This window comes from Anser brachyrhynchus, assembly GCF_964034855.1.
Source record: "Anser brachyrhynchus genome assembly, chromosome: 5".
Classification (NCBI taxonomy): Eukaryota; Metazoa; Chordata; class Aves; order Anseriformes; family Anatidae; genus Anser; species Anser brachyrhynchus.
Genome location: NC_137699.1, coordinates 21,653,754 through 21,666,891, shown reverse-complemented (window position 1 = coordinate 21,666,891; position 13,138 = coordinate 21,653,754). Strand labels below are relative to the sequence as shown.

Here is a 13,138-nt window from a genome sequence, read left to right as displayed (position 1 = left end):
TGCAGTTCTGGCTGTTGGAATGAAGTTAAGGGCTGGTGAATGAAAGGAGTGGTTTCTTTTTAATTCTCAGTTGTCTACCAGGAACCTGGAACTCTAAAACAAGAGCATGAAAAGGAAACTTTGTATAGTGTATTTACTGACTGCTGCGTTTTCCTAGTGTGGGCAAGCAAATAATCAATTTGGAAGCTGTGCTACCTGTACAGTTCTCTGTTCAAACAAAGGGAACAAAATGCCTCCCTAGCATGGCTTTCTATGTAATGATTTGATATTCTGCTTGAAAAATGTCTATTTTGTTTTGATCTTTACGCTTGATATTTACATATTTAAGTAGTGTCATGATGTAGGTACTGGATGTATGCTCTTTATAGTTCAGATTTTAATTTTTGGCAACAGTCGTTGTCTCTTGCATGTAGGTCCCATTTAATATTCAACTGGGAATGTTCCTGGTCAGTTACATATCTTCTTTCTTGTATCAAGATAAGTTGACCTTCTTAATATTGTCATTTATAGAGTTTTAAAAACTTTCCTACTATCTGATAGTACTGGAATAGCACTTAGAAATAAGTTTTGCTCAAACAGAATACAGAGTTAATTTTTACTAATGGATTAAATTCTGAATTGCTATTTTTAGGATGCAGCTGTGATTTGAATTACACATGACCAATATAAAGGGCACTAAATTTTCTTAAGGCTTCCTAGCAAGCATAAATAATGATGTCTTGTGGTTATAAAATCATATGGTTAAAACTACTTTGAAGTTATTCTTCTTGGGAAGCAAATTTTTTTAAAAAACAAAAATTTATATACTTTTGATTGAAATGATCTTGCTACATTGACATTGAAATACAGTGTTCATACCTCCTACTGTCTCAGCTGTCTCAGCTGTGTTGAGTTGACAGAGAGTCCCTCGAAGTTGGATATTTATGTTTAAACTGTGTAGACTGGGTATCAGAGGATCTTCTCTTCCTGGCATTGTGTCAGCAACCCCCCTGCTGTCGTTACCAAAGCCTCTGCTGTTGCTTTAGGCTGTCCGGGGCAGCTGGAGTCCAAGTGTCAGGCTGCTCTGATTTTTTGTAGTGGGTGAGGCTCTTGAGGAGTGCAAGAGTAGTTCTGAGTTTTCTCTGACACACCTCTTGCTTTTTTTCCTGCACTTGCAAATTGTGCTGCAGGGCTGTTGCTCTCAAATTAGAGAAAGTCTCTAATAGCAGAAGTACAAATTATTGTAATGATGGAGAAAGCAAATATATCTTGGTAGCTAAAATGCTCATAAGTATTCCCAGTCTAGGAATGTTGAATGCTTGCTGCTTTTAAGAAATAGCATCTTTTGCATATGTTGTTTCAGCTGGCATTTTGTTGGAGTAGTTGCAGTTCATTGTAATTTGTAAGTAATATAATCTTTTTTCAAAAAAGCTGTTTTTTGCAAGAGGTGCACAATTTTATTAATTTTGCAACTTATTCACCATCTTTTCATGTGTTGTATTAGATGAGCAGTTAGCAGTCTTTAGCTACAATACCTGAAGAATTAGTCAGATGATATTTTCCTTTTTGAACATTATGTAGCCCACGTGAGGGATATTAGGGTACCACTGTTTACAGATTATGTGCTGAATTTTTTGAGAATTTCGACCCCATGAACGTGAAAGGCATGAATAAAAAATCCGTACTACTTCCTGAATGTTTCCTAAGCCCTTATTGTTACTTTTTCTAAACTATTTGACTCTATGTAATGGTAACACAAGATATGTGTGTGGCTATTCTTGCCATCAATACAGTGATTCTAAAACACAAGCATCTTATAAACAAAATGAATTTGTTTACAAAAACTCAACCTGTGAAGTCTGAGGTCCTCGTTGTCAAAGATGACAACTGGATGGGTAGGAAGGAGGAAATGAGTTTTGACAAACAATAGGAAAAACAACTGTGCCTTTTTACCAGCCCTTGTATGACCGGTCTGCTAACTGGAATCGTAGATTGATAGAACATCCTGAGTTGCAAGGGACCCACAAGGATCCTGGAGTCCAACTCCTGGTTCCACACAGGACTGCCCAAAAATCAGACCACGTGTCTGAGCCTTGTCCAAACGCGTCCTGAACTCTGTCAGCCGTGGTGCTCTGGCCACTGCCCTGGGGAGCCTGTCGCAGTGCCCGACCACCCTCTGGGTGCAGAACCTTTCCCTCACACCCAGCCTGACCCTCCCCTGTCCCAGCCCCATGCCGTTCCCTCGGGTCCTGTCGCTGTCCCCAGAGAGCAGAGCTCAGCGCCTGCCCCTCCGCTCCCCTCATGAGGGAGCTGCAGGCCGCCATGAGGCCTCCCCTCGGCCTGCTCTGCTCTGGGCTGAACAAACCAAGGGACCTCAGCCGCTCCGCATGTTTCCTCCTTCACCATCTTTGTAGCCCTCCTTTGGACACTCTGTAATAATGTTTTGTGCTTTCTATAATGCGGTGCCCCAGACTGCACACAGTACTGGAGGAGAGGCCACACCACAGCAGAGCAGGACCGTCCCGTCTGTCCCTCCACCAGCTAGCAGCGCTGTGCCTGCTGCACCCCAGGGTACATCAGGCGGTTACAGGGTTTGGCCCTTTTGGCTGCCAGGGCACTCTGTTGACTCGCATTCAGCTTGTTGTCAGCCAGAACCCCCCGATCTCTTTCTATGGGGCTGCTCTCCAGCCTCTCATCCCCCAGTCTGCATGTATAGCCAGGGCTGCTCCAAAGCTTTCAAGTGCCTGTTGTGTGCCACTATTCATTAAGATAGGAGTTAATTTTCCCTTACGTCTACGTGCTTTTTCTAAGTTTAATTATTTTTCCCTTACCAATATTCAGAAACCTGGGACAAACTAAGCACAGAGTAGAACGTTCAATACAACTTTGCTTCAGCTGTTTCCACCTTACCTAGTTAGACCTCTCCATCTGAGATGTGTACCTGTGCTCGTTTGTCCCTCTCTTTTTCAAAAAGTACAAATAGGAACTTCAAGTAGATACTTTTCTGGGTTAGAATCTTTAATGCTGTAATACCGAGGTGTTGTATAGAGTGGTATGTGTTGGTCAACACCAATCTCATGAGCAGCAGCAGCCTTCTACAGTAAATTAGTTGTGGTCATTTAACTTGATGAGTATGAAGGTATGGTGCAAGAGAGAAAATTTCAAGACATGAAAGGGAAGTGGCCATTCCTAGAGGGTAAGGATCTTGCTGGAATAAGCCTTCTTCCATTGCAGAAGGAACCTCTTCATGTGTGCAAGAATCCCAAACTGCAATTGTTGGGCAGTTGATGCATCAATATCATAAATATATAAGATCTAAACATCAGTGCGCATTGGGTTTCGTGGGTCTCAACCACGTTCTTCTCATGTGTAAACAAGTTTGGAAGAAACAATATATTTTTTGCTTTATCAATATTTGATGTTTTATCAATATCATCAATCAATTATTATTTATTTGTCAATTAAACCATTGAAAATAATTAGTTTGACCCTAGTCTTAATTTAGTACTTCTCTGTACAGCAGGAAGCCTGTCCGGTATGGAAATCTGTAGCCATTCACTGTAGCTGCAATTAATACTCTTATTAATTATCTTTATTGTGGAGTTCAGGAGTGTTAAAAATTTACTCATCTCATTTATAGCTCTTATCCTTGTGACCCCTTTAAGATACGTCTGGTGCCTAATTTAGGCTGTGCTCTTTTTTCCCCTCTCATAAAGTATATTTGTTTTGTTTTCCTCCCCAACTTACCAAGAACAACAAATATTTTGAGTAAATTTTTTGCAAATGGAAGGGCAAATCCTCATCTTGAAATAAATTCTGCAGGCTTCTTGCCTTATTACATGGTAAAAAATTGTTTGCAGATATTGATTTTTCAGTTAATAATATTTTATTTACTTATTATTTTACTTTATAATTTATATTTATATTTTCTACTATATATTTTTATATTATTTATACTTTTCTGCTTCTACATTTGTAAATTATGATGATTCTTTGACATACCATTGTTAAATGGTATTAAATCTGATAAGGTTTTACTATTTGTTTTCTCTGAATAATAGTCAATAGCTTTATTATTCAAGGACAGGTCATATTTTTCTTTCTTTTGATTTTTATTCTTAAATTTTTGTGTATCTGGAGTTTCCAACTGTACTGCTAAACTAAATCTGAAAAATAGCACTTAAGAATTTCTGCCCTGTAAACTTGTTCGCAAGCAAGATTGAACAAAGATGAGTGCGAATTACTTTCTTTCCATTTCACCCCACACTGAGGTGATTAAGATGCATTTTACTTCAAATTTATCTGAAAACTTGTCTTAATACTTCAGCAAGAAAAATGCAATAGCACCGAGGTGAATTCTCACTTACCTTACTCTAATGATATAATGACATCTGGTTTCCATGTTTAACTTCTTAGCTCTTGTTATAATGTCAAAACTATACGAAATTTTGTTAAAACCATTACTGAAAGTGTCAGGAACTGTCTGTCTGTTCACCTCTGTTTTGGTAAGACTGGTAAACTTGTGACCAAGAGGAGATGGACTTAAATTTTTGTTCAGCTGTTTTTGTGTAAATTCAGTGGTTGATTTAGCAAACTACTGTCTACTACAGACTGCAATGTGTAGAGAAATTTTTATTCTTTCCCACGGAGATTACAAGAAGAATTGAAGTCTGTGCTTTCGATTTTCGTCTATTCAAATTGAACGCTCTGAAAATGCATGTTTGGAGCCACGTGCCTTCTTGAGCCTCTGCAGTTAAAACTTGGTATAACAGACTGGAACTCCAAAAACGGCACAAGGGGAAGAAAGAGAGGGCATGCTAGGGACCATCATCTGCATTATTCATGTGTTGTATAGCTTCCGAGGAGCTAGCCATGAATTAGAGATTACAAATACTTTATTAAGCCTATAAAATGAATGCTGCTCATGGTGCCTGGTTTTATGAACTATTTTAATAGTTCTGAAAATATTGACTCTGCCCTCCATGACCCTAGGGCTGACTGCAAATGAAGCAGACAGAAAATTTCCTTTGTATTAAAAGTAGCAGCGAAGTGTGGGAGGTAGAAGAGAAGCGGCTGAATTTCCCCTTGGATAAACAAATGACGAAGGGGGTTCTGGTGGGAAGGAAGTGAGAGGGGAAAAAAGAAGAGTCCCTCTTGAGCAGAGAGGACTTGCTAGAATAAGCAGCCCTTCAGTGAAAGGGGTTTGATTGATAGGTTTGGGCAGTTTGTTTTCTAAGTTAATTTTGAAAAGCAGTATTTCAGTGCAGTGTACTCGCAGCTGGCTGACATCTCCGACTAGCTTCTGTAGAGAATGGGCACCACTTAGCTGGTTCCCTGGTACCTACAGTCAAGAGGGTTAATCTTGAGTATATTTTGGATCTATATTTTCATGTTGTTATGCTTTTTATGAAAATAGTTCTAACTTAGAAATTAAGAATTGGATACTGCGTGGTGCTAGAATAAATGTTTTCACGTTTAGCTTGTTAGGAGGACTTCAGCTGGTCTTTTGGAACACACTTGTTCCTGTGATTAAACTAGTAGTTAAAGCAATACTGCAGGTAAATGCTTTTGGTATCAGCAATCTGAGGAAAGCTTGGGGTTCTTAGAGTTGGAATGCTTTATTGCCAAAACGTAAGGATCAGCTTGAGGTTTGGCATTAACCTCTGTTAGGGAATGAAGAGTAGTTGTCCTGGGAGGCCTTTGGCACGAGTGGTAGAACCCATGGTGGAGACAGTGAAAAACTCAGTATTGGCACAATAATAAATTATTTAAAAAAATTTAACAAATTTATATGAAAACTTAGGATTTCAGCTTCATGGTGTTTTAATTACCGACATGAAATGGTGGCACATGGAAACAGTGGTCTGAGCTTTTTGCTAGGAATAGCTAACAAGCTTTTGTGCTGCTTCTTGTCTTTTCCGGCTTGGTAGCTGTTAGTTCTTTTTTATTATGATTTAGGAGAAGCTTGCAAAACAGTCTTTGTACCTAGAGTAGTGCTCACTGTTTTCAGTATTAGGTGACTGCTGTATCGTGGTGAGTAGGTGTATTTGGCTGAAATGTCTATGGAACTAAAAATAACTGACAAAATCATCATCTCGCCAGCAAAATCTAAAAATGTTAGAAACGATGCAACTTTTGGGGGAAGATTTTACCCACTCACACCTACCAAAAGACAAGGGAATCAGAAGAGATTTTAATACATGTGACAGGAAAGAGAGGAAATTGATACATAATGGGAAATAGCTGATAAAATTATCATTGTAGCTTTGTGTGTGCCGTATGAAATCCTGATTTCATGTTTATGGAATAGCCCCCTAACAATTGTTTCTCCTACTGTCTATGTTTAGGTCAGTTGAAAAGCGCTTCAGGTAATGGATTTTTTTTTTTTATTTGTCCCCTGTTCTTTTATTCTTTGTCCTAATTTTATGTAAATTCTTTAGGCATATTCTCACTTTCCAGATTGGAGATGAAACTGATTGTTTCAGGTAGTTTCTCTAAGAAACCTTTATGCTTTCTCGAGTGTGTATAAAACCATGGTTCAACTCTTAGTCTCTTAAACCCATTCTTCTAAACATAGGGCATTTATTAGCAAAAGCACTCTTTATTCCAGCTTGAGACATATTTGATATTTCATACTATATCCAGGTATTCTACGCAGATAATATTCGGTACGTTTGTTATCACAGAAATTCTATAACATCCTAGTTTATTACTTCATTAACCAAATAGTATTCCACTCTAACCAAATTTGTTAATGTTATGCTAGTATTATGTCTTTATCAAAGACAGTCTGCCTTTTTAAACCTGTTGGGTCTGAAATATATAGTCTGAGGATTGGTGATACTCCATTTATTCTAAGATGGTGGGGATGTGCACTGAGCACCTTGAAAGAGCAGTAATTTCAGCTTTTATTTGCCTTCTTTATTGTGTTAATGCAAGCATCTCTAAAATTATCTTACATTCAACATTTGACAGAGGTGTTTGCTGATTTTTACACGTTCTTTAGCTTCAGCTTGGCCTTTTCAGCGTCTTCTCATCAGAAGTGCTTATACTTGTTCCCTAACTAAATAATATTTTACCACTAAGGAGAAAACAGCCAATGAACTGGGTTGAGTGCTGGAGACTTAAAAGCAGGGGCCTGTGGCAGTGAGAAGGAAAGAAGAAAAGGCTGTTTCTGATCTGAAGGCATATATGCTGGATGAACCAACGGTATTTTATCCAAGATGAATAGAAGTTAGGCAAAGAGCTGACAGTTGGAAAAAGTGCTTTCAGATGTCTGCTTTAACTAAGGAAGTTTATCCTAAAGTTTTATCTAACCTTTAAAAATAAAAAATAAAAAAATCAACTAACGTAAAACTGGGGAGCAACAAATTGCTGGAGAGCAGTTTTTTTCTAATACTTTGAAGAATTTGCTGATAAATGTTCCCTTCTTCTAAATTATAAGTGCTGCACCTTTTTGTAGGAAGCCCAAATTTGAAAGATAATCCTAAGCTTTTGTTAGTCTTTTGTTACCGTGTTCAGTCACAGGTACTCTGCTACCAATTTCAAGGAGCAGAAACTGTCCTAGAAACGTTCCACATGAAAAGCCTGGCTCCTTAATTAGGCTATTGAAAGGCTGTGATTAACAGGTCTTGTTACCAGTTGTTGGAGAGGTTCCACAGTGCTGCAGGGTGATGGAGAAATACTGAAGCTGGAGTTTCCATCTTCCCCCATAGAGCCGTACTTAAAGCCATTACTTCTCAGTGAGCAAGTCAACACTGAGTATGTGCCTTTCTAACCTGAAGTTACAGGTAGTCTGTAAGGCCTGAATAAACAAATTTGATGGTAAAGAAAATAAAATAAAAATGGTAAAGTCTAGAGGTTAACCCATTCTTTTGCACAAAGAGGTTGAAATTCAAGACTTTTCTAAGTGTAAAATCTAGAAACTAAACAGTGGCGTGTTTTGTCTTAATAGTGAGATGTCTTCTTATAAATTACAAAATACTGCCAACTTTGTTATTAACGCTATTTTGTGCATTTTGTTATTCTTCACTCAGCATATAGTGTAAGTCAGAGCTTTTATTTGAAAACACAATGGCTTTTTACTGTTTTTTACAGTGCATAAACTTAGTAGAATGCTAGGTTTGATGATGATGATGATGTTCATTCAGTTACCACATTTAGTTGCCACTCTACAGCCAATTGACTGGCCAATTTACATGGCCATCTGAATATTTTCATCAACATTCAGAGATGAAATGTGGTATCTGCTACAATATAACTGTAATTATCCAAAGTGGTTTTATTAGTTCAACAGTGTAAAGTGTCTCTTGGGGAATGTTGGAGGTAGTTGTGGAGAAAACAAGCAAGAAAACTTGATATGAAAATTGCCTTGCAAGATTTGGCTGAGTGCAGACATCCTTTTCACTAAAATCCTGTGCCCGCAACAAAGCAGTCATATTTAATATTAGTGCCTGCAACTCTTCCTCTATGATTTATTGCTATACATTCTGCATCATGCTTCTAGAATAGTTGCAATATAAAGATTGCTTAGTCTGTTTGACAGACATGCAGAAGACAGTCTCTCGTGATAGGAAACATCATACTGTTATTCTACAAATTTTGATAGAATTATGGTTAAATTGTACTTCATGTGGATTCCTCTGTGAAGGGTGCTGGAAGTTAATATTTATGATGCAAAAATGACCAAATCTTTTAGAAATTAGGTGCTGTTTATCTAGTATATGCTATTTTAAAAGTACATTTGTGCTCAGGTTGCTATGGAAGAATTTGATTTTCTGATAGATACGTGATCTGTTTGTTTTTACTAAGTGGTTGCAATATGAGTTACAATGTTACTTGAATATTACTTAATTATTACTTAAATAATTCTGTTTTGTTGTAGCAGAAAAAGAAAGCTAAGGCATTCAATCCTCCAATCCGTAGAAACTGGGAAAGTAATTACTTTGGGATGCCCCTGCAGGACCTGGTTACACTGGAGAAACCCATACCTCTGTTTGTTGAAAAATGTGTGCAATTCATTGAAGACACAGGTAAGACAGGAAAATTATTGGAGGAAAGACTTCCCACTTGCATACCAAGCAATGCCTGTCATTGTCTGTTTTAAAGCACTCTTAGAATCCTATCCCAGAAATAAATAACTTCATTGTGGGTAAAGTACATTTTAAAAATAGAATATGTTCTCTAAATTATATGCTTAGTATGTGTTTTGTCTTTTTTATTTATTTGCACAAGTATTTCACTCGTTATTGACAAACATTTGAAGTTTAATGTTTCTCGTAATTTAAAAAAAAGACTTCAGTTTGTAATGCCCAATGACTTTTAACCCAGCAGCAGTGTTCCATCCTGCATGTCTCACTTTTGCCACTGTATGTTATGTAACATACCAAAAAGCTCTGAAATCTGCTTTTACCAGTTGCAGAAAACAGATACTTGATATGGTTTAATGAGTCAACTCACTTTTATTTAGTTATTTTGCGGGTTAACCTGGACTTGCATTTTAAGTTGTTACGAAGAAAGCTTTACTTTCTAAATACTTTGTATTTCTGCATTAACAATACTAAGCAATTTATTTAATTTCCAAATTTCCAGCTTATTGTACAATATTAATGTGTCTTTGCACTAAGGTGAAGTTTCACCTTTCTTTTTTTCATCTTTTTTTCATCTTTTTAAGTGCCTTCCTGGTCATGTGTTTGAGCCCTCTTGCTTTCCACCATGAGGTGGCCTTGAGGCAAATAAAATGATGTTAGCTGGTCCTACATAAGGTTACATTTTGGAGAGGGAAGTTGTTTTGAGGTTTGGGTGTTATCTCTTGTTAGGTTTTGGTTTTTTCTGTTCTGTTTTTAAAAGTGAAGAGCACTAATTTTCACTTTGTGAGAAGCTCTTGCTTGCTCTGAAGTTGCATAAATGCTAAATGGCTACATTTGAGGCAAGTGAAGGCATAAGGTGATGAAACAATAATTGGTGGTGAAACAAGCAGGAACATCCTTTGGATGCCTGCTGTTGGATATTGTTGAGAGCAGAGTGAAACAGCACCTGTTGTCAATGTTTTCTTCGTTCTGTGATACAATTTTAGCTGTAAGATGACAGTAACTTTTAGCAAGAATAAAACTGAAGATTTTCCTTTCTGAAATTCAATTTTATTGCCAGGTATGAGAATAGTAAGCATTTCCAAAAGGTCTACTACAGGCAGTAAGCCTAATGGCTGTTTCTGACAACTGCTGTAGTGCATTATTACAATAGTAATAATAAAAAAAATACGTGAAACCTCAGGCAGTGATCTTTTGGGAGTCAAAGATGTAAGTATATCTGTCTTTAACCTTTACCTCCTATTGATTCTTTGCCTGCAGGTAAGAGCGGTATTTTCATCCCTCTTACTTTCCCCTCCTCACCTGGAAAAAAATGGGGAAGGAGAAAGAAGAGCAAGGAGTAATAGAGTGGTATACATCATCTAATATATAATTTGCTTGCTGTTGTATGCAGCAAAAATAAAAAAGGGCGACTCATGGTCTGAATTTATGTTCTTTAAGAATGACTATATACAGCTATTTAGAACAGACGTTTCGCCAGTAGTGTCTTGGTAGAAAAAAATGACTTGTAAAAAAAAGTCTGTAGAATCTAGAAGTAATATCCTAAATTTGAGCGTGTGTAACTTTGTAAGTATACTTTCAAACCCCAAAATTATAGATTTGGATCTAAAGAGAGTTCCTTTTTCTTGAAAGTATTGTTGTCTGTTATCTGTTGACTTTGTGGGAGACCTGTAAGAGAAAATCTAGTATTTCTCTGAATGGATTATTTTTACCAGTTTGTGGAGGGAGAGAGAGAGAAATGTAATGGAGAGGAAACATGAATAATAATCTTTTTTCCTCATAATCATCAGATAACTGAAGCATCCAGTAGATCTAACACTTTTTGTCTCCTCTAGTGACCTGTCTTTGAAGGATAAGGTGTTCAGTTAAGCTGCTGGTGGGTTCAGAATGTGTGGGTCTCTTCAGAAGTGGTGGCTGGGGAGGTATTGCTTGTATGCTGGTTCTCCTGGTCTGCTGCTGAGCAGGTACTGAAAGCTGGAGTATTTTAATTCTGGCCATATGTGTAAGAGGCACAAACCTTGAGCCATCTGTGTGCTTTGTGTGTGACTGTGAAGACTGGTGTCCTGCTGTTTCTGTTAATCATTTGGAAAAGATGGAACAAAGCCTCTGCTTTTGATCTGAATTAATTTTTCTTGTCCTACTCCAGATTCTGTATAAGGAGTTTTGGTTGTTCTTTTCAGCTCCCGTACTTGGGTGTGGGAATTTTATTGGTGGTGTGTTATTTTTATATTAGGTTAATATTCTCTAGATATCTGATGAGATTCAAACCATGCATTCTAGTTTTCGTGCAGCCTTCTCTAGTGATAGAACCTATTTTTGCCTTCTTTGAGAGAAGCATGCTACAAGGGAAATTAAAATTTCACTTGCATTGCCTTCAAGTCCTCTGCTGAAATAGACTCCCATCATTGACTTTGGGACTATCTGGTAGAAAATCCCTTCAATACAGTTTTGGAGATGGTCAGTCTGCAGAAGGCAAGTCAAGATCTATTAGCTTCAGCCTGGAGTCCAGAACGGTACCAGCTCCATTCCATAAAGCTATCGTATCAGCTGCTTGCCCCTGGGGAGTCCTCCAATACTTCAGCTGTCTCTTAGCGAGTCAGCCTAATGTTAGTGCTGACTGACTCATCAGACGTACCCATGTTTACTATCATCATCTTTCTTTTTAATCAAGATCTGTAGTCTCCTCCATCTCTGCTTCAGTGAAGCTAATCAGTATATTTGTTTTACGGAGGACATACTTGTTTAGCTTCCCTTTAAGGTACATAGAATCACAGAAGTTCATGGAGTTCAGCTCCTTGCCTTTATATTATCACATGTAATTTGCATTGTGGCTGAATTACAGCTTTTTATGAAGATACAGTTAACCTTAAATTGAAGGGCTAATCTCAAACTTTCATGTTTCCTCTCCCTGCCTCATGAAATTGTAGAAGATGGTGCTTTATGCCCACTTTTCTGAATTGTGACTGAGGCTAAAAAGTACCCAGTGTAGAACGCAGTTTTCTCTGTTTCGCTCCGGATGCTCAGATAAGATCAGAAACTGTTCTTGAAGATTCTTGCTCAACTTAAACCATAAAGAATTGACAGCATGTAGAAAATGCCAATGGATTTTTCTGTTTTATCATGGTGCTTTGGAATACCCTCACATTTAAAAACATGAGTATTTATCAGTGGAAGAGGAATAATTTGGACAAATTGAAGTGAATCCAGGAGGTGAAAATTCTAGTCTTTTCTAACTCAATGAGTTATTTGTCGGAAGGTGCCATAGGAATCCTGTCAGGGTAAAGCTAGATCTGCTGAAGATAAGGGATCTTCAGGTATACGTGTGTAGATACGTACGCACGAAGGTACTTCCTGTGTGTTCCTGTTTGGGTAGATATTTTCCAGCAAGAATTTTTACTCTGGACTGATTTTGCTCTGTGGAGTCAAATAATTTCTGCTTTTCAAAGATGATCAATGGCTCAAATTTCTTTGGAAACTTTTCTTGATAGCAGCACTAAAAGTAGAAACTGAGGGAGTGAAGTGTTTAATGCTTGAGCAGATCTAAACCTAGTAAGTAGTAAGTGTGTATCAGAACCCGCAGTTTGGCAGCAGTGTGTACTGTTGTTGGTGCTAATACCACAAAGCAGGAATAGCCCATAATATTTTGCTTTGTTGGAACCTATTGATTAAAAAAAATACGATATCATGTAAGATTATCTTAAATTTAATAATACTGACGTTTCTGGGTAAGGAATGAGGAAAACTTGCCTAAATACTATAAACAAACTCTATGTGGGTATTCATATGTTGTCCATGATTATACGCAAATGTTTCCTCTACCCAAGCCTTTCATTTTTGAATTCATTATAATTGTAGCAGGATGAGTAATCTTTGGTTGGTTGTCAGTGCTTGCTCTTGTTGATTCATTGAATGAGATGATCGAAAAAAAAATTAACTCTCAGGTAAGTAACTTGATAATGGTGAATTAACAACCCTTCCACTAAACATCTTGGTATAAAGATACGTGTTTGGGAAAACTTACTTTTCTGGTCAAGATATTACAGTCTTACCTGTAACCTTTTACAGACTAT

General features: G+C 37.6%; 1 protein-coding gene across 4 annotated transcripts in view; it reads left to right on the top strand.

Annotated features, from left to right (window-relative positions):
• ARHGAP5 (Rho GTPase activating protein 5) overlaps window positions 1-13,138 on the top strand; it is a 48,139-nt gene that overhangs the window by 15,564 nt on the left and 19,437 nt on the right. For 3 of the 4 annotated variants that reach the window (XM_080592644.1, XM_080592642.1, XM_080592643.1), the window contains one exon: window positions 8,864-9,011. In XM_080592644.1, coding sequence (XP_080448770.1) covers window positions 8,864-9,011 — 148 coding nt within the window. The remainder of the gene's footprint in view (window positions 1-8,863; window positions 9,012-13,138) is intronic. The other variant, XM_080592645.1, reaches the window with a different exon arrangement.